The sequence below is a fragment of the Eremothecium gossypii genome, chromosome V (genome assembly GCF_000091025.4).
Source record: "Eremothecium gossypii ATCC 10895 chromosome V, complete sequence".
NCBI lineage: Eukaryota > Fungi > Ascomycota > Saccharomycetes > Saccharomycetales > Saccharomycetaceae > Eremothecium > Eremothecium gossypii.
Window position 1 is genome coordinate 1,086,427 of NC_005786.2, and position 26,505 is coordinate 1,112,931.

At 47.5% G+C, this 26,505-nt stretch overlaps 15 protein-coding genes across 15 annotated transcripts; 7 read left to right on the forward strand and 8 right to left on the reverse strand.

The window, feature by feature from the left end:
- Positions 1-115: 115 nt before the first annotated feature.
- On the reverse strand, positions 116-2,989 carry EAF1 (Eaf1p; the record flags this gene model as incomplete). The annotated part of the gene is made up of 1 exon (NM_210455.2): positions 116-2,989. One exon carries the CDS (start codon positions 2,987-2,989, stop codon positions 116-118), a length of 2,874 nt encoding a protein of 957 aa, NP_985101.2.
- Positions 2,990-4,010: 1,021 nt separating this feature from the next.
- On the reverse strand, positions 4,011-4,826 carry BCP1 (protein-transporting protein BCP1; the record flags this gene model as incomplete). Its single annotated transcript, NM_210456.1, has 1 exon — positions 4,011-4,826. One exon carries the CDS (start codon positions 4,824-4,826, stop codon positions 4,011-4,013), a length of 816 nt encoding a protein of 271 aa, NP_985102.1.
- A 274-nt stretch (positions 4,827-5,100) lies between these two features.
- CTM1 (cytochrome c lysine N-methyltransferase) lies at positions 5,101-6,537 on the forward strand (the record flags this gene model as incomplete). The annotated part of the gene is made up of 1 exon (NM_210457.1): positions 5,101-6,537. The coding sequence occupies one exon, from the start codon at positions 5,101-5,103 to the stop codon at positions 6,535-6,537; it is 1,437 nt and encodes a 478-aa protein (NP_985103.1).
- Positions 6,538-6,642: 105 nt separating this feature from the next.
- ERP5 (Erp5p) lies at positions 6,643-7,308 on the forward strand (the record flags this gene model as incomplete). The annotated part of the gene is made up of 1 exon (NM_210458.1): positions 6,643-7,308. One exon carries the CDS (start codon positions 6,643-6,645, stop codon positions 7,306-7,308), a length of 666 nt encoding a protein of 221 aa, NP_985104.1.
- Positions 7,309-7,534: 226 nt separating this feature from the next.
- On the forward strand, positions 7,535-8,866 carry UBA4 (Uba4p; the record flags this gene model as incomplete). Its single annotated transcript, NM_210459.1, has 1 exon — positions 7,535-8,866. One exon carries the CDS (start codon positions 7,535-7,537, stop codon positions 8,864-8,866), a length of 1,332 nt encoding a protein of 443 aa, NP_985105.1.
- A 51-nt stretch (positions 8,867-8,917) lies between these two features.
- TFC6 (transcription factor TFIIIC subunit TFC6) lies at positions 8,918-10,936 on the reverse strand (the record flags this gene model as incomplete). The annotated part of the gene is made up of 1 exon (NM_210460.2): positions 8,918-10,936. One exon carries the CDS (start codon positions 10,934-10,936, stop codon positions 8,918-8,920), a length of 2,019 nt encoding a protein of 672 aa, NP_985106.2.
- Positions 10,937-11,197: 261 nt separating this feature from the next.
- AGOS_AER250C (putative cystathionine beta-lyase) lies at positions 11,198-12,322 on the reverse strand (the record flags this gene model as incomplete). Its single annotated transcript, NM_210461.2, has 1 exon — positions 11,198-12,322. One exon carries the CDS (start codon positions 12,320-12,322, stop codon positions 11,198-11,200), a length of 1,125 nt encoding a protein of 374 aa, NP_985107.2.
- Positions 12,323-12,740: 418 nt separating this feature from the next.
- ESC2 (Esc2p) lies at positions 12,741-13,964 on the forward strand (the record flags this gene model as incomplete). The annotated part of the gene is made up of 1 exon (NM_210462.1): positions 12,741-13,964. The coding sequence occupies one exon, from the start codon at positions 12,741-12,743 to the stop codon at positions 13,962-13,964; it is 1,224 nt and encodes a 407-aa protein (NP_985108.1).
- Positions 13,965-14,084: 120 nt separating this feature from the next.
- Positions 14,085-18,464, reverse strand: RPO31 (DNA-directed RNA polymerase III core subunit RPO31; the record flags this gene model as incomplete). The annotated part of the gene is made up of 1 exon (NM_210463.2): positions 14,085-18,464. One exon carries the CDS (start codon positions 18,462-18,464, stop codon positions 14,085-14,087), a length of 4,380 nt encoding a protein of 1,459 aa, NP_985109.2.
- A 331-nt stretch (positions 18,465-18,795) lies between these two features.
- On the forward strand, positions 18,796-19,108 carry SEM1 (proteasome regulatory particle lid subunit SEM1; the record flags this gene model as incomplete). The annotated part of the gene is made up of 2 exons (NM_210464.2): positions 18,796-18,805; positions 18,882-19,108. One exon carries the CDS (start codon positions 18,899-18,901, stop codon positions 19,106-19,108), a length of 210 nt encoding a protein of 69 aa, NP_985110.1.
- A 111-nt stretch (positions 19,109-19,219) lies between these two features.
- RPT5 (proteasome regulatory particle base subunit RPT5) lies at positions 19,220-20,602 on the forward strand (the record flags this gene model as incomplete). The annotated part of the gene is made up of 1 exon (NM_210465.2): positions 19,220-20,602. One exon carries the CDS (start codon positions 19,220-19,222, stop codon positions 20,600-20,602), a length of 1,383 nt encoding a protein of 460 aa, NP_985111.2.
- Positions 20,603-20,673: 71 nt separating this feature from the next.
- Positions 20,674-22,077, reverse strand: CDC40 (Cdc40p; the record flags this gene model as incomplete). Its single annotated transcript, NM_210466.1, has 1 exon — positions 20,674-22,077. The coding sequence occupies one exon, from the start codon at positions 22,075-22,077 to the stop codon at positions 20,674-20,676; it is 1,404 nt and encodes a 467-aa protein (NP_985112.1).
- Positions 22,078-22,267: 190 nt separating this feature from the next.
- Positions 22,268-23,047, reverse strand: KEI1 (Kei1p; the record flags this gene model as incomplete). Its single annotated transcript, NM_210467.1, has 2 exons — positions 22,268-22,894; positions 22,955-23,047. 2 exons carry the CDS (start codon positions 23,045-23,047, stop codon positions 22,268-22,270), a joined length of 720 nt encoding a protein of 239 aa, NP_985113.1.
- A 105-nt stretch (positions 23,048-23,152) lies between these two features.
- RIO1 (protein kinase RIO1) lies at positions 23,153-24,586 on the forward strand (the record flags this gene model as incomplete). Its single annotated transcript, NM_210468.1, has 1 exon — positions 23,153-24,586. One exon carries the CDS (start codon positions 23,153-23,155, stop codon positions 24,584-24,586), a length of 1,434 nt encoding a protein of 477 aa, NP_985114.1.
- A 91-nt stretch (positions 24,587-24,677) lies between these two features.
- RTC5 (Rtc5p) lies at positions 24,678-26,351 on the reverse strand (the record flags this gene model as incomplete). The annotated part of the gene is made up of 1 exon (NM_210469.2): positions 24,678-26,351. The coding sequence occupies one exon, from the start codon at positions 26,349-26,351 to the stop codon at positions 24,678-24,680; it is 1,674 nt and encodes a 557-aa protein (NP_985115.2).
- Between the last annotated feature and the right edge of the window lie 154 nt (positions 26,352-26,505).

Genomic DNA, 26,505 nt, shown 5'->3' on the forward strand with positions numbered 1-26,505 from the left:
TCTAAGATTACATCATACAAAAATATTCTATTAACGTCTCTTGATGAAGCATGCTATGGTTTATTTCATTAAAACATTAAATTGTTCTCTATACATGTATAGTTTAAAGGGACCGTTATGAATCATTCTTCTTTTGCTGTATCCTCTGAAGGATTTCTTGCGGAGTTGGAGATCGTATCTTGTGTACTGCTCTGCCGTTTGAAGGTGGCGTCGAAACAGTCGCTGCAGATAAAGGTTGAGAAACAATCTGTTTACCAATAGTGTTTTGCTTTAAGGTCACATTCTGATAATAACTTTCAGCCGCCTTCAGAGCAAGCTCAGGTGTGAAGTCTGGCTTCTGGGCTATTATCTTCCGTGCGTAGCTTTCAATAATCTCTTTTTCTGTTAGGGGCTTGTTTGGCCCACGAGGTGGTACCTGCGCTGTTGCCTTCTGTAGATCGCCATTGACAGGAGAACTTTGGACTTGTCGAAGTGCCATCAAGTTCTTGCCATTATTGCTCGCTTCTTTTGAAGTCGGAGCACTCACAGAAACTCCCGGGAGAAGTTTTCCCTTATCCTCAATAAGTTGTTGTGCTAGGGGTTGTTGAGGCCGTGGAGACTGCACCCGAGGTATCTGTTGCGACAGTGGGGGATCTGGCTGGGAACGCGACTGCGGCCGCTGTTGCACGACATCCTGTTGAACGCGCTGCTGTTGCTGTTGTAATTGAGCGAGATGAATCCGCTGTTTCGCGGCGCGCCTCATCTGACCTTCCCTGCGGAGCGTTTCATCGCGTTGGGCCTTCAATTCTGACATTTCAGCCGGAGTAGGGACCGCTGCGCTTTTCACATCCAAAGGTTTTCTTGGCTGAGATGGATTAGGCCTTGGTGCATTTTCTCTCTTCTTAATAGTCTTTCTCATTGCTTCAAACATGGTTGCCCATCTCAGGCGCCGATGCCCACGTTGAATAGACTCCGAACCAACGCCTAAAGGCGAGATACGGCGTTTTTGCTGCTGCTGAAGCTTGTGTGCCTCATATAGCCACATTTGTGCAGCATTTGCGCGGGGGCCTTTCATATCATGAACAGAAAACTTCTCGTTTAGTTGAACAAACCTCTCGAAACATTGCCAGGGCGTTCTCCTCTCAATATTGGATATGTAGGATCTTCCGTTAGAAGATGAAACTAACGCGCCTATCAGATCCCAATTATAGGCGTACTGGTTAATATTTTTGACTAATTCCTGATCGTCTTCCGGTGACCAGATTGTAGGTGTTCGAAACTTCAAGTACCGAAGGGCTGGTGCTGAAGGCGGTTTCAAATAATGACTTCTCCGGTTCCCATAAAACATCCCTCGTCTTTTAGAAAGTGCCACGAAAGAGGGCTCATCATCCACTATGTCCTTTTCAATCAATTTCATAAAATAGTCATCGTCAAGAAGAACAGTAGATTTAGAGATTGGCACAAAAGGTACACTATTATCTTCAGCAGCCTGTTCATCCAAAATGCCTTTGTAAATAGGAAGATCTTCTAAAATCGTTTTTTCGAGAGGTGATACGCCATTGTAGGACATATAAGTTTTGAATATTGGCTTGCATCCTTGCTCGTCAAGTTCATCGAGAGGGTCCTCCCAAATGTGTGGCGCATGTATTTCTTCACTCGGTGCTATTTTACTCGATGAAAGCTTTGCATCTACAGCTATTACTTTCTTCTGTTCTTCAATCATACCAGCTAGCTTCTTATCTGAAATTTTGTTCAACAAGTCATCAATATTACCTAGAGTATCGGCTTCCTGCACTTCATTGACTGACTTCTGTAGGTGTGATATACTCCTACGTTTGATACAGCAAGCTTTCCCATATTTCCAGTAGTCCATTATTGCTTTCGAATTTACTGCGCATACAGAAACCTTGAACTTTTTAAATTCATGGAAATCTTCGCGCATCCACCTAGCTTCTTCTAACATGTATCCCCTATGTGTTGAAGGCTGCTTCTGTCTCCAAGGGTCCAAGAACTTTTTCGGTTGTCTCAAGGACCATAGGTTTAATCGCCTCAATTCTTCAATCCGAGAGGAAACCACAGTTATTCTACCTTCATTAAGAGCAGTATTATACAAATCAGTAGTCAGTGCCTTATGAGTGGGAGGAATTAGTCGTATTAGGGGCAATGTTTGTGATACATATTTGAGCTCAGATAGAGGAATCGCTCGCGCCAGTTTACTTGGCACAGTTTCCTTCATCACCAAATAAACTGAATCCCTTCCGCCCGCAGTAGAGTGGCTATCCGATGTATCTGTTGATTTCGATTGAGTTTTGATAATTTCGTCAATAATATAATTCCTTTTCCTTTTGACCTCCACTGGGGTTGGTTCAGCACGCAAAGTCGAAATGTCCATGTGCTGATAAAAGGGATTCGTAGACAGCTGCGTATGAATTGGTCTATTACGACTTGTAGATACAGGCTGCTCCGACTTCTTCTCACCGATAACAGAGCCAGTCTCTTGATTATCTCCAGCGCTTGATATCTTCCTGATAGGTATCGTGGGTGGTTCAAGCCGCTTCGGCAACTCTTCATCATGCGATAAACCAACCTTCTGAAGTTTCACTGGCCTTTGCTCATGTTCTCTATCGTCGTCTTCCTCAGGGATTATATGTTCTCTCAGTCGTTTCCTTGTCTCTTCCATATGTGGTTCCGCATCTTCTCTCTTTCTATTGATAGTCCCATTTTCTAAAGGAGTGCTGCTTTTGCTCCTTAATGGCCTTCTATCCATAGGCGGCTCCTGTGGCCTATATGTTCGTAGGCTTGATATGTCAAAAGTCAGGTTCTTTGTTAGGTCATTCTGCACAAGAAATTCAGCTAGCTCCTGCCTAACGGACTGCAAATCTCCCCCTGACTTCAACTCATTAAGACGTGAAAGCCAAAAAAGCTGCGTCAGCTTATTATTACGCTCCTCCAAAATGCTTTCCAGCTGTGTTCTCTTCTCACTTGTAGAGTCCTTCTTAAGTACCGACATATCTACCCACGCGTACGATAGCTAACGATTGCCCGTAAAACGCCAACCCCAAAGGACGCAATTTGTGTCCCGAATATCTTCGCTCGCGAGACAGCCGTAAAACCATATACCTCGATGATGGCCGAAGAACAGCAATTCCAATGGCACAGCAGAAGAAAACCGAACTAGAGACCTGGACTATAGGAAGCAAATAAGATAACCTGTATCCGCTGGATATCCAAAAATGTAATCTACCGCCGTCTATTGTATCCGCAATGCCTTGGAATCCGAATGGCTTCTACCTTCATCAAAAACATTGGACGCCAACAGACCTGCCGTCTCTTGGGAATCAATTTCAAACAAATCAAAAGTCATTTGATACGTTTAAATTACCCGGATTAAACAAACGTCGTATAAAAGAGACGTTGAGATGAGGTATGTACGAGACACATACATGCCGCTGCCGCTCTCTACTGTGGATTGATATCTCATCAAAGCGTGGCGATGTTTATCTATCTTGCGATGCTTTTAGTTGCAGTTAGCTTGAACACTGCTATTCAGACCCGATGGGAAGAATTGCGCAATGAGCAGGCTGCTGCACGGGTTGTGGTGGACGCATTGCGGGAGAATAAGCTGATACCTGTGCTATTCTATGGAGGTTGCGTTGCCTATGTGGTCCGGTGTCTGACGGGTATCGCACTCAATTGTAGGGCGCACTCACAGCTGGTTGCATCTCGCATTATTCTCGCGGAAGGATTGGTGGGTGTTCTACTGGCATCCTTGGCGCTGTGGAGGGAACCCATTTTACAGCTGCTAGAAGCCGAAGAGTTCTCTACTTCTGTGCTCAGGGGACTTGGGGGCTTTTGCGCTGCGTTAGGTGTGGCGCCCGAAGCAGCCTACAGGGTCGGGCTAGGAGCTACCGTGTATGGCCTTCTGGGCGCAATGGTGGCATCGGTGTACCTGAGCTTGAACCGGATGCCCAAACTTAAAAAGTAAACAACACCTGTATATTATACATTGAATGGGATTGCCTCAGACTTTCTTACTTCCAAGAAGCGATCGCTTGCTCGAGATCGCCAATGGACCTGACCAGACCCTCGTGGTCAAGTACCATGTAGAGAGGTACGACCCCCTTGCGCGTTGGGCCTTGGAAGCATATCTTGGCGTACTTTTCCATGTGCCGGTCCTCTTCATGGAAATAATCCAACTCCGAGCCCTTGACCCGCTTGCGGGGCTTGGCGCTCTCGTCTTCGCTGTCGCTGTCCATATCGAAACTGACTTCGTATTTACGGCTAACCACCAGGTAGAAGTCAAAGTGTTTTCCGTCACTAGAGTTGCTGGAAACGTCGTTCAGCGTAATATTGTATAATGGAGGGACCACTTCCACTGGCATGTTAATCAGGCGCTCGCAGAGTATCAGCGCGCACGTCTTGTCAGAGTTGTCGATGGTCGCAAAGAACGTCTCCAACCGGGGGTCCAAGTTGACGAGGTACTTTGCATAGTCGCTAGTACGGTGTTCCTTGTAGTCTACAAACGACAGGAAGCAATAGGGATCTGATTCCTGCCCATCGGTCTTGATCGTAGTCGTTGGCGACTGGAGAATGATGTCTGCCAGCGTGCTCAGCTGCATACGGTTGGCCTCCTGCTGCCCAAACAGCTGCCGCAGCAGATTCTTCAGCGCGTGGAAGTCCACTCCTGGATTTCCATTGAAGAAGTCAAAGTCAATGTTAATTATCTCCTCATCTCCATCGGCATCCTGGTCGGACTCGGAGTCAGTCGTACTAATATCCACATCTGAGTCCTCCTCCACATCGCGCTTTCTCTTGCTTAGCTCACTCAACTTCACCGCATGCACCATTTTGACAGTAAGGGTCGTTCAATAATTGGACAATAACGTCTAGAGTGTAGCGATGAGATGAGAAGACATGGCTTGCGTAAAAATTTTAGTACGACTGGCATAAAGAAGAAACATGATGATCTGCACAGAAGAGTATATAACCAACTACATCTACTTAACGCTGAAGTTTCGAGTTGAAATAACTAGCATGCTGCTGGAAGAGGTCTGCGACCTAAAATACATAATCACGTGACTAAAGTGGGGTTTGTTATAGATCTGGCCGGCATGCGTGCATATGCGCTGTGGTTGGATGGCTGGCTCGTCCGAGACAGTGGGAATCATGGACACGGCAGATTGGTATATAGGACACGGTCAGGTTACTGTCGCTCCATGTGTTAGCATTGAGCGATCGCAGATCAAATCACCAGATAGCGGGTATGGAGTATTTGTTGATGTAGATAAGCTGCAAGAGGAGGAATGCGAGGCAGTGGAGTTGCTTCGCGTCCCATATGGAAATGTCATCTCAGTTAGGACGCTGATGGATTGGCTGTCTGGCAGAGGCGACGGATATGACGCATCAAAGGACTTGATTAAGACGTATCTAGCGCTCTTCTTGGAGGATACGAGTAATCACCGGTTTGTGACCGAGACGAACATGCTGATCTTATATCTGGCGCTGATGGCGATCTTGTCTGAACGGGGGTACGGCTTCCCGGATAAATTCGTGATCTACCTTCGCGATGTGCTGCTACAGACGCGTCTTCTGACTCCGGTACTGGAGGTGCTCACGCAGGAGGCGGGCGATGCAGGTGCCCACTACCGAAATGGGCCACAGGAGATATTCCTATCCACTCTGCTGCAGTTCATCAGCGGGGCGTTCATGGGTTGCACCAGGGCTGTGGTTCTCCGCGTGTACGCAGCGGTCCTTTCGCGTTGCCTGGAGATCCCACATGAGACCTCGCCCGGCTCTGAGGACTATACCGTCAGTTCTTCCCTAGTGCCCATACTTGACTTCACCAACCACTCGTGCGAGCACAGAAATGCCTATTTTGATGTGGATCGCGAGTCAGGGGACGTGCTATTGATGCTCGATGTGGCGGCGTGCGCCGGCCTCGGGGACCGCTTCGAGGTTTTCATCAGTTACTGTCCAGTGGAAGAGCTTGTGCACTTCAAGCATACCTACGGTTTCTTCCCACGGGCCAGCTGTGGAACCCAGTTCTGGCACATGTTTCTCTCGGATACCTGGCTCAAGGAGGAACGTGCGCCACATGGCTCCGGTAGCCTGTTTCAAATTTACTCTGAACTGCGTGTCCTTCCCTATATCGAACTCGCCTTGATATCTGGCCAAGTGTACGTCAATGACTATTGTAGCTCATTTCCAGAATTGCTTCTACCATTTGTCAATATCGAGGCACTATCAGATAAAGAAAGCAAGTTAACCGCCCTAAAGGGCGACCAGCAGCTCCTTGCAGAGGCCAAGACCAACTTCCTCTCTTTTCTGGCACGCTATTTGGATAAGCTGGTGGCAAATGGGCCCATACGGCATTCAGGTCCAGTTTGTGCTTCTCTCCGAGACATACTTCTACGTGAGCTTGAATTATCCAAACGGCTACGCAATACGCTACAGCACGGCAGTGCTTTCTTGTCCTCACACATGGCAGACACTTCTCCTCCTTACTGTCCTTCACCAGCACCCTCTCCTCCCTACGCCTACATGTATACATCTAGCTGATATTTATACCTCAGATGTTTTCTTGCCACCCCACATTTTTAGCCGCCATAACGATTTTGAATGCATGAGACAGACATTAAATCATCATCCCAATAAACTCCTCCGATGCAAGCAGCTGGAAGTTCACCAACTGTTCGAATGGGCACCTTAAAGACTGTGTTACTACTTTTCCTATATCTGGGACAGGCGCATTCGCTCCACTTTTATCTGCTGCCGGGCGAAACAAAGTGCTTCTACGAAGGAATAACACGGGAGAGCCAGTTCTTCGCAAGCATAGATGCACAGGTGGAAGGCGAAGACGGCCACTTCACACGGAACCCGCACTTAACCGTTTCGCTATTCGTATATGCGTCCTTTGATGCTAATGAGCTCGTATTTGCGCAGCAGAACTCGCCATTTTCTGAATTCCAGTTTACAGCGCTGGAATCGGGAGAGCACCGGATTTGCATGTCACCCAACTTCCCTCACACCGCAGCGCGGCTGCGGGTTTTCCTGGACTTCAAGGTCAGCACGGCCGATACGCTGGATAACAGGCGCCTGATGGACGTCACGTATCTGCAAGATCGCATTGAATACTTGATTAGTAGACTGGAGGACATACGCAGTGACCAGGCAGTGCTGAGGAAACAAGACGAGGAGGCACAGCGATTGAGCAAGGTCGCCAACCGGCAGATGATATTGTGGTCTGCAGTCCAAAGCGCTGCTCTGGTGCTTGTCTTTTTACTCCAGCTAAGGCACCTGAAGAACTTTTTTAATCGCAAAGTTATGTGAGGATGCCGACTGCTTGGTAGCGGTCGTAATGCATGCTATACGTGCCCATATAATGCTATTCTAGCACATCTAGCTATCCGAACAGGTCTTATATTCACCTAGTCGGCCGTTTTCTGGGTCATGGCGCATAAATACGCTTTGGCCATAATGTTCAGTGAAAATTTCACTCGTATCACCTGAGCTTGCAACTGCACACAAGCAGGCGAGGCGCTAGGCTAGAGGATTCATGACTGGAGAAAGTCTCGACGGAAGCTTACATGCACTAACTATTGAGTTGGATGCTTTAAGGCGCGAAAATGCGAATCTCAAACAGCAGCTGAAGGAGAAAGATGGGGCTTGCGGCGAATTACCGATGTCGCTAGAAGAGTTCCAGAGGTATGGGCGGCAAATGATCGTGGGAGAGACAGGCGGGCTATCAGGTCAGGTTAAGCTTAGAAGTGCTCGTGTGCTCATTGTTGGTGCTGGAGGTTTGGGATGCCCCGCGCTACAGTATCTTGCAGGCGCCGGCATAGGTCATCTGGGTATTGTGGATAATGACGTTGTTGAGGAATCAAATCTACATAGACAGCCCTTACATGATACAAGTAAGGTGGGCCTTCTCAAGTGCGATTCGGCTAAGGAAGCCCTTTCCAGATTGAACCCATATTGTAGTATCAAAACGTACCCCGTCCGGCTGAGCTACGCCAATGCTTTCGAGATATTTCCCTCGTGGGATCTAATCCTGGACTGCACTGATTCTCCTATGTCGCGCTATTTAATTTCTGATGTCGCGGTAAACCTCGGTAAGACAGTGGTTTCGGGTTCTGGACTGGGCACGGAGGGTCAGTTGTCCATTTACAATTTTGAAAATAAGGGCCCTTGCTACAGATGTTTCTATCCTATTCCGCCTAGGCCCGGTTCAGTTGTTTCCTGTCAATCAGGCGGAGTGCTTGGACCATGTATTGGAGTGCTGGGGATCATGATGGCTGTTGAGGCGCTCAAAATTTTATTCGGTATATACACGCTCGAAAACTTCAAACCTTTCCTAATGCAGTACTCTGGATTCCCCTACCAGACATTGCGCATGTTCAAGATGCGCAATAGGAAGCAGGGCTGTTTATGCTGCGGCGATAACCCAACCATTACCAAGTCGACGATAGAAAGCGGCCATATTAAGTATGAGGCCTTTTGCGGGGCCATCAATTATGATGTGTTATCCAAGGATGAGCGTCTATCTGCATCAGAGTTTGAGGCTAATTATTGGTCTCAAAAGGAACGAGGCTTTGTGTGCTTGGATGTACGCCCTCGTTTACATTATGAAATTTCTCATCTACCGGGCACTTACAATATGACTGTCAAAGAGCTAGATGAGATGGAAGGTAGCATTGAAGAGCTACAAAAACATATACCGGTCATAACGCCCGATCTAGATATAGTGGTACTCTGCCGTTATGGGAACGACTCGCGCCTAGCAACCAGAATATTGAAGGATAAGTTTAAGCTGAGGAATGTCAGAGATGTCAAGGGTGGATATTTCGCTTACATTGATGAGATAAACCCCTCTTTGCCAAAGTATTGAATTAGAGTTAGTGATGTTTACCTAGTTCTTATATATGGCCATACAGGCCATTCAACTATCTCCACCAAGTTTCTCTATTACCAGCAAACCTGCCGCGTTTGCAAAGGCATAAAACTTGCCGCAGTTCCGGGTCTCGTTCCACTTGACAGCCTGGATATTTACAGGCGTTGGATCTATCCTCGTATTCGAGTTTTCATTCACTGCTGACTTGCTGACTTCGTAAGTAGGATCTAACCTATAGTAGTTCGTCGTCACATTGTAGTCCCACTTCCAAAGGCGAATATATTTATATGTTTCTGTATTCCCTTTAATACCTTGTAGCATCCGTCTGACAACATTGTTTAGGATTATTGTTCCATCTGCAGCACCTGAGAGAACATATGGATGCAATCTCGATGTACCGATACAACCAATATTGTTTTTATGCTGACACAACTGGTGAGTACCAAAAACTGCTCTTGGAGTAAAAGCTCTGAGCGAATTGATTCCATCCGTATGCACAATCGAATATAGCTGCGGAACGTATGCCAGAGGACTGATATTTGTACCCCGATTTCTAGGCAATGCACATTTGGTTGTTTTAATACTCTTGGTATTAAATAAAAAAGAAGTACCATCAACAGCTGTACTGCATATAGTGGTCTCTTCGTATGGGGAATATGCAGTGACAATCGCTAGTACATAGGTATCATGTACTTTAGCGTACAGTTCTGGTATAGAATCACCTAGCTGAAACCTACCGACATAGCCGTTATAGAACCCACAAATAATAGTATCAGAGGACAAAAAGTCAAAACAAGATATCTGCGCATTTTCCATAGACACGTCGATATGGGCCTCGCTCAGGGCTCGAATCTCGTACTGCTCGCACTTTTGGACTTCAATAAACCTTACGCCGCCAGCTTGACACACAAATCCCAGTAGACCTACTGATTCATCTGAATGGTACCCTTCGTTCCATTTGAGATCCCATGTTTCACCAAACTCATGCACGATTGTCTGATATTTTACGAAGGACATGTCAGAAGGATTAAGCGCATAGATTTCGATAATTGCGACATGCTTTTCTATTCCAGAGATCTTGAGTCTCATGTCGTCGGCATTTTTGATACTTGAGACACCAACAGCAAGGTACTGCGTATGTGACCTGTGATTTCGCAACCACGCCATATCAGTGATCAGCCCCCCAACGTTATATATAAATCCTATCCTTTTTTCCCACTCCATTACAGGGAATTCTGCCTTATGGTCCCGGTACAGTGTAAATTCTGCGTTTGCAATAGTCACATCTTTTGGTGTCGACACGTCGATGGGAAACCTGTCCAGAAACTCCTCCATGGATAGCAAGCTGTGCTTTACGGGCTTATAATTACAACCAGAAATGTCGAGATCCTCAAAAATATCCAGAGCTGGTACATAGTATTTGGACTCGGGCTGTAGTAGAGAATCCGGGAAGTTAAACACATTGGTCTCGAAGCCCTCCTTCCACTTGGCCAGTCCTAGTAGCTTTTTTCGATTCCGTCCATATATCCTTTCCAGTTTATCTTGTGCGGCGGAAAGATCCTTCATTGCACGTATAACCCTCGCACCTTTGCGCCTGCCACCAGCAACGTTGCCAGACCCATCTCTGCTCTGTGCCAGCCTCTGCTCTGCCGCTGCCAACTCCAGAAGACCTTCCGTATCTAAATTGCGCACCAGCACCTCGTCCGCATCCTGCTCCACCTCACCCACAAGTATGCTCTTCGCAGCCTCCTCTAGTCCTTCCAACGATGTATAATCTACCCCATCTTCTACTGCTCCGTCTCGCGTGTCTTCCTGGTCTGCATCTTTATGAAGACTAGCCCTGGTACCCGTCAGCTCCGTATCCATCGCCGTTCTTGCGCGTAATCTCTTTTTAGGAGCCTCCAAGAGCTCATCGTTGTACGATATCTGATCTGCTACAGCCGCTGCTGCTGCTACTTCAGGTGCTACACTTCTGAATGCTGCATAATCCGTGACTGAGCTTTGTCCCCACTCCGTCTTGGTCCCTGCAACCCTTTTCGAGCGCCTTCCGGGCCGTTTTACAGGCATTACCCCCCTACTGTTCCTGGTGCGAATGTACGTAAATGCGTAGGGATGTGCTTTGTTTACCCAGTTTCAGTCAATCTATTTATGACGCGTCCCGCTACCGGGTAACGCAGAGACGAAGGACTATGTAGAGCAAAGGAGCATCGACTGCCTTCACGGTATTGAATATGCCCAATGCTGCGTTACTGCGGTGTACTAAGTTCTGTTTTTGTATTTACTAGAGTATATGCAGCTTGATGACCTGCTCGATCATCGCTCTCCGCCCTATAACTGGCGGAACGCGCCAGCAAGATCCGCAATCAGGTCCTCGGGTGATTCGCAACCCACCGAGATCCGCAGGAGATTCTGCTCGACAGTGGTGTCGGACATGGCGCGCCATTCGATGAGCGACTCAACGCCGCCGAGCGACGTGGCATGGTGGAAGAGCTTTAAGAGGGACGGGAGTCGCTTGCACTGCTCTACAGTCCGCAGCAGAATTGAGAAGACAGGTGCATTGCCGCCCCGCAGGTACTGCTGCACATAAGGCTCGGTCTGGAGTGACGAGTGGAACACCTTAACCAGTACTCCGCCAAACTCAGCTTTGTGTGACTCCAGGTAAGCGACCACCTTGGTGGCGCTGGTGCTTTGGCGCACAACCCGCATCTCCATGGTGCGCATCGAGCGTATCAGGAGGTATGCCTCCAGGTTCGCGATGTTGGTGCCGAGGTAGACCCTGTCCTGGCGGAGCTGGCGCGCGACTGCAGCATCGCGCACCGCAAGAACCCCACCCAGCAGGTCAGAGTGGCCGCCGAAGTATTTGGTGCACGAGTGTAGCACCACGTCGGCGCCCTGCTCCCAGGGGTCCTGCAGCGGCGGCGGGGCGAACGTTGCATCAAGCACCACGTAAGCGCCCTTCTCGTGCGCCGCCGCCGCAATGCCGGCCACGTCCACCAGCGTCCCATACGGGTTGATTGGCGACTCAATGTGCACCAGATCGCCGGGCTCCGAGCGCTCGGACACCTCCTCCAGCGAGAGCTTCTGTAGGCCGTGGTTGCGCACCCATATGTCCGCCACGCCGTGGCAGCCGTGGTAGCCTCTGCCAATGAACAACCGCTTGGGGTTGAAGTGCGTCAGCGCCGCTCCAAACGCCGCCAGCCCGGAGGAGTACACGACTGCCTCTCCACCAAGCGCCTCTGCGAGGAGCACCTCGCACCGTGCGCCGTTGGGGTGCGATACCCTCGAATAAAAATGCCCATTGGATCCCGCGGTGTCCGCTGTCCGTTCCACTGCAGGTATCAGGTCGTCCTCAGAATAGCGGAAGGTGGTGGTTACATTTATCGGCGGAGCCACGTCGTTTACTCTATTGCTATTGTCGTCAGCATGTATCAAAGATGTGCAGAGTTCCACCATGTTGCTGCTGCTTGTGAGTGCTCGCTAGATGATGCTGGCGATTATAGTGCACTAATGTTAGTTGATATGTAAGGTCCTGATAGATCGATGACTTCTGCACAGTGTCAAGGAGTGCAGTGAGTTCCACACACGCAGCATCAATTAGGACGCATGGAAAATCACTCTCCCCATGAACAGAAAGTTTTAAAGCGTCCAATCAACTCAGAGACACGAGTGACTCAACCTGAGACACGCGTGTCTCGAAAACTGGGCGTTGCCCTTCATCGTAACGGTCGCTTAGCTGAGCGTGTTCGCTAATCACTGTAAACGTACATTATTATGGATGTACACCGAGAAGCCCTCTACGTACGGATCTCATCTTCGACACAAGACCGCAGCTGGGGATATTGATTAGTGGTCACAGAGGTAGGCTGTCTTAATGGGTGAGTTTAATGAGTACGATGATATAGACGATTTCTTCTGCAATGACATCTCCCCGCTACACGATGAAGCTGACGAGTTCGGTAGCACCGATATTGCTCTGCCAAGCCAATTGTACGGCAAGGGCCCCAAGCCCAGAGCCGGCGAGTCCAAGGCGCTCCGCGACAGAAACAAAGAGTCTGGAAGTGGTACGGAATCAGAGGCCAAGGGCGACACGCTGGCCACGAAGCGTGGGCGGAGCTCGTGGCGGCGGGGAGCGAGTGAGAGCAGCCGCAGTTCGAGTCTAGGGTCATCGTCGCCGTCGGACTCGTCTTCTGGCAGGTCGCTGAGTCCAGTGAGGCCGGCGAAACGGAAACGCACGGATGAGCAGCAACCGGAGAGCGAGGCGAACCGCTTTCTGGCGGAGATGGAGCGGGACATCGAGCTGTCTGCCGGTCCTGGCGGCGGGGAAACAGCCACTGGGAAAGGCGGCCGGGACACAGATGCGCGAGTATATAACGTGGGGTTTATTTCGAGGATTGAGGGCTCGCGGAACCGCAGGGTAAACGTCAAGGTCACGGGCCAGAAGCAGTTTGCGACTTTTCTCGCTATCGCGCTCGCTGCGTTTTCGAAGCAGCATAACATCAGGAAATCGCTGAAGCCGAAGTACCAAGCGGATCAGGTGAAGATATACAGAGAGGGTGTCGAGGTGTTTAAGTTTATGACGTGCGATTCGTTCAATATCGAAGAGCCATATAACGCTTCCGCGACAGATATTGAGGTCTACATAGTTCCTGTCGATGAAGCCACGGCCTTTGAGCAGGAGTGGAAAAGGAAGTTTGAGGAGCGAGTCCGCATGCTTTCGAACTCTAGCTTTTTGGAAGTTATGGACGATATAGAGGACGACAACGATGACTTCCTGGTTAACGAGTACGAAAAGGCGCTGGTAAATGCTCGATCACTAAATGAAACGGAACTTGCGGTTAGGGAGGGAACACCGGCAGATGAGAGTAGCCAACTGCTCAAGATTGTACTACTCGGATCCGATAACAAAAAGGTATTTATTCATGTACGTCCTACGACGACACTTTTAAAGGTTGCTGAACACTATAGGGTTGCGAAGGAGCTACCTCCAACCGTACAGCTTTCTCTGATGTTTGATCACGAAGAAATTGATTTAGATGACACGATATGCAATATAGACATAGAAGATGGTGATATCATAGAGGTGGTAGTGAAGTAACGGTACAACTTCCGCTATCACCAAGCTGACCGGTCGGATATTCAATAATGGGTTTCTATGCTTGTTAAATGTACATGATATTCGTTTTAGGATAATAATTAGTAGATATATAATATAATTTTAGTTTACCTTTAGCGTGTTCAAGCTGCATAGGTTTTCAAACAATGTCGGTTTTGGTTTTAAGTCGTCTGGAGAAATATTAGTACCTTTGACAACCTTAAAAGAACCCGTTCCTATAGTCATAGTCTGGCCTAAAATGATACACTCCGATACACCCTCAACTGCATCCTTCTTCATATAGAAAGCAGCATCAAACAAGTGATCTGTAGTTTTCTCAAAGGACGCCAGCTGCAAGACAGAATCTCTCATTTTCGACAGACCGAACCGAGTAATACCCAACACCTCACCTTTGTATGTCATAACGTCACCCAACAGTTGGATGTGACGAGGGTCAACACTCATACCGTGGTTACTCATGGTATAGTCAATTTCATCAATAATACTCGTTCTCGCCGCTTCAATACCTAGGACATCATAGACTTCAAGGAAGTGGTTAGTTTTCGTTTTATAACCGACCACACCATCAGTAGTCATGACATCTCTTAGACCATAGCCCTCAACTAATAATTCTCGCTTCCCATCATCCCGAATATTAATAACAGCTCTCGAAATATCAGGCAAACCTTTGACAACAATTCCTGGGAGTGCACGGCGCAAATGTTGCATTTTGAAGAAAACATCGTTTTCATGTGGTTCAGAAGCAAGAGTGGAAATAGATTTCGCCTTATCAAGATCATTGCAGACATTTATATTAATCTTGTTCCGACCAACGATCGAAACGTCACCAGTTGAAATTTTTAGCTTTGGAGCACTGGTGATCGCAATGGCAATATCTTCGACTGTTAACTCTAACTGTAGTTTTTCGATTGTCGCTAAATCCACTTTCACCTGTAAGAAAGACATATTGTCTCTGTAAACATCCTGAATGTAGAAAATAACATCAGATAGTAAGGTCTTTTCAACTCTGCCCTTGACAACACGAGCTGCTCTTTCATCGTCATCATTAACTAGGGTTGCATTGATAATCGGCGTGGAGATAACCTTCGACGCATTGATAATTTCCTTGATACGCGGAACACCCAGTGTGACATTCATAGAAGCGACACCAGCAAAATGGAAAGTCTTCAAGGTCATCTGAGTACCAGGTTCACCGATAGAGTGAGCGCCAATAGCACCAACAGCAGTCCCAGGTTCAACCTTAGCCTTGCGGTATTTAGAAATTGCAATATCCAAAAATGTCCGAACGAGTTTTGAACTTATCTTACAGAGTTGGTTGACAGATTTCACATCCACCTCTGGACAAGATGCATCTAAATCCATTAGCTGCAGTTCAAGAGCCGGAGCATGGTATAATTCCTTTAACCCTCTCGATTTCCTAATATCCGCCAACTTTCTAGCCTTTTCAGACATATAGGTTCTTAGTGATTGATAAAATTCCCGCTCTGCGTCATGCTGGTCAATATAAAGCTCTTCATTTTCTAACCCCGGAGCCAATGGGTTACCCACATTATCGTACCTACTCAGTTGTTGTTCCAATGGATGCAATATAGCATTGGTCTCCTCTAGGATCTGATATGGAAGCATGCCCTTATCATCATGATTGTATGTTATATTGTTGGCATGGTCCCATGATCTATTGAAGTTCACAGGTTTCGCGTTTCCCTCCATATTCAAGGGATCTAGACCATCCCCACCATAAGTAAATTGGACAATCCCATTCGAAGATGTACGAACTGTGTTGTCATACTGGCACGACAAATCCTCTAAAGATTTCATCAATCTACGCGACATATAACCCGTTTCAGCAGTCTTGACAGCCGTGTCAACCAGACCTTCACGCCCAGAAATAGCATGAAATAAGAACTCTGGGGGAGATAATCCAGAGAAGAAAGAATTCCGAACAAAACCTTTGGATTGAGGGGTCTTGGAGTTCTTTGGGAAATGAGGTAAAGAACGATCTTGAAACCCGTCGGGCACACGGTTACCAGAGATAATTTGCTGACCGACAACTGCCACCATCTGGGACACGTTCAAGTTCGAACCCTTAGAACCACAGGTTGCCATGATTAGGGGTGCATTTAAATTATCCAGCTCTCTGATACACACATCACCGACCTCTTCTCTGACTTTAGATAGTAACCCACCGATCTTGGCCTCCAACGTTTGTTCTTCGTTACAACCTGGTTGCGTTTCTAACTTTCCACGCTTGTATAAATCGATCAATTCGTCACATTTCGCGTATGCAATTTCTACCATCTCCTCTTTGGTAGCCTTTAATTCCACTCCTGGTGTAACATCACTAATGCCAATAGAAAAGCCTCTATTTCCCAGATAGCGCGCACAAAGCTTTGCCATCCTATTCATAGCCTGCGTTGCTTCTTGTGGCCCGAAATCTCTCAGAATAGTATAGAATACGGAATGTTTCTTACCATCACCAAGCACAGACTTATCCATGACACCAGACAGAATATTAGAGCCTCTGATAACTACATAACCATCATTAGCAGACATCTCATTTGGATAGGCCTTATTCTTAGGCGCAATATAAACCTTATTCTTTGCATCCAAATTAATAATAACGGGAGATTTCTTGTTCGGTTTTATCAATAGAGAGAAGAGCTGTTTTCCAGTCCATAAGTAGTGTGGTCGCATAATTGCAGGCGGCGGTATGTCAAACTGCAGGTTGCCGTCAGACATCATAGAAAGCATTTGGACAAAAGTTGCGCGGTCGAAGAAGGAGTCTTTGTGAGAAATCAAATATGATCCAGTGATGAAATCCTGGGTAGCTGCAATGATCGGTTCACCGGATTTCGGAGTCAATAAATTGTTTTTGACACCCATAAGGTTGATTGCTTCGGCGCGAGCCTCTTCCGTTTGAGGAACATGCAAGTTCATTTCGTCACCATCAAAATCGGCGTTGTAGGGCGTACAGACACATTCGTTTAGCCTGAAGGTTCTCCATGGCCGAATCTTAGCATAATGTGAAAGAATCGACAATCTGTGTAGGGAAGGCTGTCTGTTGAACAAAACAACATCTCCATCCTCCAGATGTCTCTCCACAACATCCCCAATCTGTAAATTCTTCGCTAACTTTATGCGATCACCATAACGTAAGTTTCTACGCGCTTCCTCATTCTTTTTTAAAAGATAGTTGGCACCAGGATGTACGTTCGCACCATTGACAATAAGCTGTTGAAGTTTGTGCTTGTTATACCGAGTGACTTTCTCTGGAAAGGTGAGAACTTTCGCGACACGGTCTGGCACTGCAACTTCATCAATGGACAGATTTGGATCAGGGGAGATAACTGTTCTACCAGAGAAATCGACACGCTTACCAGATAGATTACCTCTGAACCGACCCTGCTTACCCTTCAGTCTTTGGCAAAAACCACGTATAGGCTTCGTCTTTCCCCCTCCATTGCCACCCGGCATCAAAGCAGGATTGACAGAATCCGAGTTGATATACATAGCAACTGCCATCTGTAGATAGTCCCACTGTTCCATCATATTGTTAATGGAAATACCCTTTTCGAGACCCGCCTTGATCAAAGACGATGTCCACACAATTTCTGTAAGCTTAACAGTCAAATCATCTTCGTTGGAGGCTGGAGAGTCTTGCATCATCACAGAAGGACGAATACAAACAGGAGGTGCAGGCAAGTATCTCCAGATATATGTTTCGGGTCTTCCTGCCTTTACTGTGGAATCTATTCCCAATAGCTCGCAGTCCTGTGGGCTTATCTGCTTGAATAGGTTTAAAGTTTTCAATGGGTTCAGGTTTTCCATCGTTCTCTTCATATACCGCTCTAGTTCAGGACTATGTTGCAGCACTTGGTTCCAGTCACCGATCCACTTATCCTTCTCTGGCGCAGACTTCTTTCCAACCCACCTGAAGGTATCGTGAATGATTTTCAGAGCTGCAGAGCCCGAACCTGCTGCAGCCTTCTTTACTACACCATTCAACATCCCACAGTGAAGACACCTACGCTGCTTCTTGCACTGGTCCAGGACCTTCTTCAGAGTGGCCATACGCCGCAGGTTATCAATCCCAGGTCTCCGGAGTTCAGACAGAAACTGACGCTTGTCCTCCTCATTCAGAAGCAGTTTCGCACAGTTCTTGCAAATGCTTTGGAGAATCTGGATGGTAGCTTTGAAATAACCAACATGGAACACTGGTAGGGCCAGCTTTATATGTCCAAAGTGACCGTGGCAAGATGCCAGTGTGCCATGACAGGTTGAACATTCTGCCTGTGATGAGGACACACCCATACGGGAATCGAGCGCTCCACCTTTCTTAGGAGCGCGCCCATCCTCCAAATCAAATAGATCACGAGTAAAGATCTCAACCTCAGACTGCGCCACAATGTCAGATGCGCTCAGGGCCGAGAACTCAAGGCCGCTGATCCGCTTTGGCAGGATGTCAACTACCACCTCTTTCATGTCGGACAGCAGTTCTCCTCTTAGCTAACAAGTCTGAACCCAGGCAAAAAAGTCGTCCACTTACCGATACTGGTGTCTAATAATTGCACTTAGAACAGTTAAGTTGGGACTTATATACCGCTGAGGTCGCTGTAGCGTGGTGCGGAGTTCTTGCGTTTTAGCTTGGTAATGCGATGAGCTTCAAAAAATTTTCACGCAGTTCTGAAGAAGCTTCACGGGCAACTACAAGCAGATCTCCAGAGAGAAAGAAACCACGGAATATGAGTCCACGAGTCTCCCTTAACCCGATCTTGGCATCAGCACGTCTCCTTCTGCTGCTTAGCCTTCAGATCAGTATCTTCGTATATAGTGATATTTGAAGCAAACCTTCCCTGAAGAGAGCGGTTGCCACCAATACATCTACTAACCACCCCCTAGTCATTGTGCACACAGACATGTCGGACAAGCCTGCCACGCCCACAAAGCATGCTCTAGAGGACGAAGATGAATTCGAGGACTTCCCAGTGGACTCCTGGCCCTCAACGGAAACTCTAAAAGCCTACAAGGAGGGCGACTCCTGCCTCTGGGAAGAAGACTGGGACGACGTAGAAGTTGAGGACGATTTTACTAAGGAATTGAAAAAGGAGCTCGAGAGCAACAAGTAGCGTATACGTATCGCAGGAATGTATATTAGTACGTAGTAATAATCACATGACCAGATGTAGCTCTGTCTTACCCGGCCAGGCCTGCAGCTATAAAGGTGGGTGGCAAATCTGATGGCAAGCCTACCAAGCATAGTTATAGCAGTTGCAGAGAAGCAATTACTGTTTAGCAACCACAAGAGCTTCTGCAAGGGGATCATGTCGACTTTGGAGGAATTAGAATCGCAGCAGCTGCCGGGGGACCAAGAGATTGACCAGGACATCCTAAAGCTTCCCACTGCTGAACTACAAACCAGGACCAAGCTGCTGGACAATGAGATCAGGATATTCCGGTCTGAACTCCAGCGTCTCTCGCACGAAAACAATGTAATGTTGGAGAAGATCAAGGACAACAAAGAGAAGATCAAGAATAATAAACAGCTGCCTTATTTGGTCGCTAATGTGGTCGAAATCATGGACATGGACGAGCTTGACGATACAAACGAGTCTACCACGCAAGGGGGGAACCTCAATCTGGACAATGCGGCAAAGGGATACGCTGCGGTTGTGAAAACTTCGTCGCGACAAACCGTTTTTCTCCCCATGGTTGGGCTAGTGGACCCTAAGCAGTTGAAGCCGAACGACCTGGTGGGTGTGAACAAGGACTCGTACCTGATCTTGGATACGCTTCCTTCGGAGTTTGACTCTAGAGTGAAAGCTATGGAAGTGGATGACAAGCCTACGGAAACATACTCCGACGTTGGTGGGCTAGACAAGCAGATCGAGGAACTAGTCGAAGCAATCGTGTTACCCATGAAGCAGGCAGACAAGTTCAAGGATATGGGTATTAGGGCACCGAAAGGTGCTCTGATGTATGGTCCACCGGGTACCGGCAAGACGCTTCTGGCAAGAGCCTGTGCCGCTCAGACCAATGCGACTTTTTTGAAGCTGGCCGCTCCGCAGTTGGTCCAGATGTTCATAGGTGAAGGTGCGAAGCTGGTCCGCGACGCCTTTGCCTTGGCGAAGGAAAAGGCACCTACCATTATCTTCATCGATGAGTTGGATGCTATTGGAACTAAGCGTTTTGACTCGGAGAAGTCCGGTGATAGAGAGGTGCAGAGAACCATGCTTGAGTTGCTAAACCAACTAGATGGCTTTGGTTCTGACGATAGGGTAAAAGTCTTGGCTGCTACGAATAGAGTCGATGTCCTTGATCCAGCGCTTCTGCGTTCCGGTCGTTTGGATAGGAAAATAGAGTTCCCGCTTCCAACCGAAGATGCTAGGGCTCAGATCTTGCAAATCCACTCTAGGAAAATGACTACTGATGATTCTATTAACTGGCAGGAACTTGCTAGGTCTACTGACGAATTCAATGGAGCACAATTGAAAGCAGTTTCTGTTGAAGCAGGTATGATTGCATTGAGGAACGGGCAGTCGGTTATCAAGCACGAGGATTTTGTGGAGGCAATTGGAGAAGTCCAGGCCAGAAAGACGAAATCTGTATCATTTTACGCTTAAGGAATAAACGAAAATTTCAACATATATGTTAAAATTACTATATATATTAACATAAATTAAGCATTTGTATATTAATCGAAGAGGAATATCTTCCCACTCTTGCCGCTGCAAATGATTTTACTTGTTTCTTGTGGACTCCATGCAACCTGTTTAAGGGTTTCCCCTTTTGTTGTTTCTAGCTGTCGAAGTATTTTAGTAGTTTTCCAATCCCAAATGAATAGTCGCCCTGAGGTGTCGCCGGCTGCCACATACCGTCCATCGGGTGCAATATCAAACATAGAATTGTACCCGGCAGACTTATGGCCCCTAAACGCCTTCCTCGGATGCCGTTTATACTTGGGTTTCATTGAATAAACATAAATAGAGTTGTCCATGCTCTGTGCAGCAAATTGGTTGTGTTCAGGATGCAACTGGATCCAGGGAGCAGGATATTGGTCTGTGTCACTAATTTGTTTAATAGGAATGTTAATTTGGTTCTCCCAAATTCGTATAGACTTATCATCCGATGATGAAATGAATTTCGACCCGTCAGGAAAGTATCTTAGCGCATTAATTGCTGCTAGGTGGTGATCATAGATCTGTATCACACCATCCTTCTTGTCTACGCGTAAATCAAAGTGTCTAATTTTTGAATCGGAAAACCCCACCAGCAATTGCTCTTTATTCTGGGGGTGAAAAGTCATGCAATTTGGAGTAGCTTTAAATGATAATCTATTGATTATATCACCAGTTTCGGTATCCCATATTTTGACTGTCTTATCGTAACTGCTGCTCGCAAACTGAACGTTGTCATGTGAGAAGCTAGTGGCCGATATTGCTTTACGATGTCCACAATAATCCCGTAGCAAAAGCCGCTCATGATACATATCCCATATCTTCAACACCCCATCATTGCCACCTGAAAGAAATAAATGACCGGTTTTCCGCAGAAACTCTAACGCTGTTGTACCCCTGTCGTGGCCATCGTAGACATGAAGAATACGTTTTGGTAAATAGCACTGGAAGGAGAGAGGGTCCTTCTCAAAATCAACGGATGCGTCTGCTGGTGGGTGCAAAATTCCCCTCCCTAGATAGTCACCACTTGCCTGGCCATAGAATGTGGAGCTTTCCTCAGCAACGGAGTCTTTCTCCTGCTCATCTCCCTGTAATGCAACCGGCTCCGTTATAACGCCCGCCAATTCACTTTCGCCCTCACTATTTGACGACTCCCATGCGCCCCATGGCCCTGTTCCTTTTCGCTGCTTGCGACGCAACTTTAACTCTGCCTTTGTAAAGTAGTGTCTCTTCTTAATAGAATCTGTGAGGATCGCAAACGAAGTATCTTCAAACTGTCTTTTGCTCGCAGCCGTGAAAATAGAACCTCCCAGCTGCTGACCTGTAGGCTGGGTCGTTGCTACCTGGCCACTGGTCAAATCTCCCACCGCATCATCCGAATCAGCTCCTGAACTTGACGAATAACCACTTACAAGCGCCATCGATGAGGTTCATGTTCATAACTGGGAAATGCCATCACCATCGTGAAAAGTGCCGATAATGCATCAACACTAAATGGCGAACCGTAGATCAGAAACAGCGCAGAATGTACTTTTAGTATTATAAAGTTATACGTTTTGGCACTGTAGCTTATTGCCACCAGTGGTGTGTGTGAATTTTAGCCTCCCGGCTTCACAGATACCTTCTGCATAAGAAGTAGCACCATCTCTGCATCTTAGCGTAAGCACGGTAGGCTACAGATTTATGCTTCAGGTCCTGCTCCACATCATCGCAGCCCGCAGCAAACTTGTTATGCTGGAACATCCGTTGCACGAACGATGCAATTAAGAAATTGGAGTAAAAGCGCAAGCTAAGAGCAAAAAGCGTGAAGGCCATGGTAAAGGCGTACTCGTAGCTCTTCGAAGCGCTCTGGTGTGACACGGGTTCGTTCTCTACAGTCACAGACCCCTGGGTCGCATCAGCGTCGTCTTCCTTGGCAGTTGCTGTGACGCCCACGTCCCCATCGATGAACCAGCCACGGGTGAACCAAAGGGTGTATAGGCAGGTCAGTATAGTATCGGTCGAGTACACCACCAGCACTAGACAGTATGCCGCCAGCCTTGGCTGGTATATTTGCATCAGCCCATGCAGATAGACTAATAGCGTAACGAACGACCACAGATAAAACAGCCACTGTAGTATATCGAGTGGGTGGCCTGTGAATAGGGCTAGAAGTCCAAATAGCCCACAGAACTTATTGAAGATGGCAATTCCAAGTGACAGCTCCACACCGATGTACAAAGGAAGCCCAAAGAATGACTGCAAGCAGTTCGCAGCTTAGTAAATGAGGGTTGATCAGGATAGACAGACAAGACATACCTTAGGCAGATGATTCATATTTGAATGGGACTTCGTTGGCAGGCTGCTATATATATTTCTCATTTCTGGCCGTTGGTGCAAAGTTCTAGTCATGAAGCAGTAACTGGAAAAATTTGGACTTGTCGGTGCGATGAGCTGCCAACTACTCGTGCTTGAAAGGATTCAGCAAGGCACAGTTGGGAAATAGACTGCACTGTAATGGATCTAGAGGATCAGCTGAGGAAGCTGAAGCTGCGTGATGACACTGATCATGACAACACCCGCATTTTGGAGAAGTTTGCTAATCAAATTAAAACAGACGAATTATCGTTAACCAAAGGCAAAACCAATAAAGACAAAGCCAACCGTGCAACAGTGGAAAATGTTTTGGACCCACGTACCATGCGGTTCCTCCGCGCGCTGGTCAACAGAGGGGTCCTGAGCGAGTTCAACGGCTGCCTGAGCACCGGTAAAGAGGCCAACGTGTATCACGCATTATCTGGGGCCACTGAGGGGGCTCCAGAGAAGAGCGAGTATGCAGTGAAGATATATAAGACATCGATATTGGTGTTCAAGGATCGGGAGAGATATGTGGATGGCGAGTTTCGGTTTCGGAACGCTCGCTCACACCACAACCCTCGCAAGATGATCAAAATTTGGGCCGAAAAGGAATTCCGCAACCTGAAGCGCATCTACCAGTCCGGTGTGATCCCTTGTCCGCAGCCCGTTGAGATCAAGTCCAATGTCCTCGTGATGGAGTTCCTTAATCGCGGTGACGGGTTTGCATCTCCCCGGTTGAAAGACTATCCCTTCAAAGATCGCGACGAGATATACCACTATTATCATGTGATGGTGAGTTACATAAGGCTGTTGTATCAGGTATGTCAGTTGGTCCACGCGGATTTGAGTGAATACAATAGCATTGTGCACCAATCGAAGCTGTACATTATCGATGTGTCGCAGTCTGTACAGCCGGAGCACCCTATGTCCCTCGACTTCCTACGAATGGACATTAAGAACATCAATATGTACTTTGAACGGATGGGCATCGACATATTTCCTGAGCGCGTGATCTTCCAGTTTGTGATAAGTGAGACGCTGGATAAGTTCAGAGGCGACATGCGCTCTGCGGAAGATCTGCGGAGCTACGTGGCCGCCAACTTGCCGCGCAAACAGACAGCCCAGGATGAAGCCGAAGACCAGGTTTTCCGCTCGCTCCACTTGGTGCGGAATCTCGGGGGCTTGGAAGAGCGCGACTTTGATAGGTTTACAGATGGCAAGTTCGATTTACTGAAATCGCTGATTGCCCAAGACAACGCAAAGATCTCGAACACTTTCACGGCATCCGAACAGTACGATTTGTCCGATTCTGATGATGCAGAAGACGAGGACGAGGACGCGGATGAAGGCCAGGACGAAGATGGCTCCGAGTCTGGGACTGACAGCGACAGTAGTTCTGATGATGAATCTGGCGACGATAAAGATGACTACGAACTTCGCCCGAAAGTGCTAGTTGGTAAGAAATATGAAGACAAGGACGCCAAAAAGTTGCGGAAATCTGAAGCCAAGGAAAACAAGCGGGAAAGAAGGAAGACTAAAGTCAAAAAGCACATCAAAAAAAAGCTTCTCAAGAAAACTAAGTCAAGTAAGTAAACAAACAAATAAATATTCAGTTATTTACTTAGTTGTGCGAGCGGTACGGATGCCGGGATATATATGTAGAACTATGTCCTAGACACGAATGCTAAACCGAGCCACCACTCTGATAGTGTCCAACAATCCCTGCCATTTCCAAAAGGGCGCGGTCTTCATTTCCGCCGTTTGTTTTTATATACTTTCTTTTGGTAGCCTCCGCTTCCTCCCACTGCCAGCGCTGTATTTGCTTTTGTAACTCTTCCTCTCCTCCGTAGCCCCATACCTCGAGGTCCTTGATCATGAGCCGGTGCTCGTAGCTCAGTGGCTGCTCTGCAGGCGCCGGCACAGCCGACCCATGTGAAAACATCCCTCCGTCTCCGACGTTTCTGAAGACAGCGAACTCCATAGAGGGGTCTACGGTAAATGATACATTGCCAGGAAAGTACCTCTTCCCCGCGGGCTTGACGCTAGGCTGCGAGCTTCCGAACCCGATCCCGCCACCAACCGCATTAAAATAGATGTTTGGGGCTTCTTGAGCCTTGAATATTTTCTGCCGCGGAGCCAATTGGATAATTGTGGTGTCCATATCGCCGAAGAGATCCTTATTTGTGATTTTCCATGGGTCTCTGACGAAGATTGCATATATGAGGTTGCGTTTTTTGCGATCGCAGAGGGCCAGCTGCTGTTCGGCATCTTTCAGCGCTGGGTAGTCTTGAAGGAATGCTTTGTATCTTTTGTTTTTGGTACAAACGATCTCATCATCTTGAATTCTTGTTCCGCTCACAAAGAGGATGGTTGGTGCCATCCACTTAAACACCTTTGCCTGGAATACTGACATCGAAAAGCCGGCATCGCCCGCGACAAACAGGCGCTGCATGCTAGTAAAAAGATTGATGCGAGGATATAATGTTGATAACTGTGTGAGTAGCAGATTCGTGACAATGGTGGATGTTTCTTTAGTCGGAGTATATAGAAGTTTATTGGTCGTGTCGCGCTTGACATAGAACAGGCGCTCCAGAAAGAGCCCCAGAGCATCAAAAACATTCGGAAAGACACTCCTTAGTCCGCCTGCGAACTGCTGATAAGTGATACTGCGGGAGCGCGCATCGGATCGCGAGACAATGGTACTGTCCAGACTCCGCAAAAGGCAAAGTGAAATTTGCTCATACTGCTCCCAGTCTGCAAACATCGACGGGCTGAGGGTCGTATTACTACCATCACAACACTGCAGGATCTGCAATAGGAAGGTGAATAAACGCAGGACCTTAATGGCAGGCACCTCGAGCTCAGCGATAAATGTGCCGTCTAGAGTGTCGATCAATTTGTCTCCGTCAAACTGGTCCACATTTTCATCGCAAGCATCTCTCGGTGGGGCTAGCAGTGCCAGCACTAGGCTCGCGACGTCGTACGATTTCCGCGCAGTGTATCTAGCTGCTCTTTTCTTGTTAAAAAGCAGACATACTTTGAGCAGTCCCATGTAGGTGGGTGGACTGCAGTCGTTCATAAGTGGAAACGATGTGAGTCGGCATACAAAAGTATAAAATACCTCCGTGAACCATGGTACATCAGCGGGGACCCCATATAGGGTGGCTAGCGCTTGCAGGTCGAGCTCCTCGGTCGGTTCGATGTTCTTGCCAATGTTCTGGTGAAACGCCCATTGTTCTACCGCACTTAATTGGCGCAGTGCTCGAGCATTAAAGAAGGCAATTAACGCATCGCGATCAGTGAATGTCCATCTGCTGGTTGTTGTCTCTGTGACATGTGATGACGCACGTTGGCCCATAGTTGGCCGCTGACTGATATATTTCAAGAAGCACAAACGACCCAAGATTTATGATTCTAGCAGAAGCTCCAATACTCACCTACAAATACGTAGCGACAAGGGTGGCAAATACCCCGTTGAACACACCATATGAAGCTGATGCGTGCCGATTTGG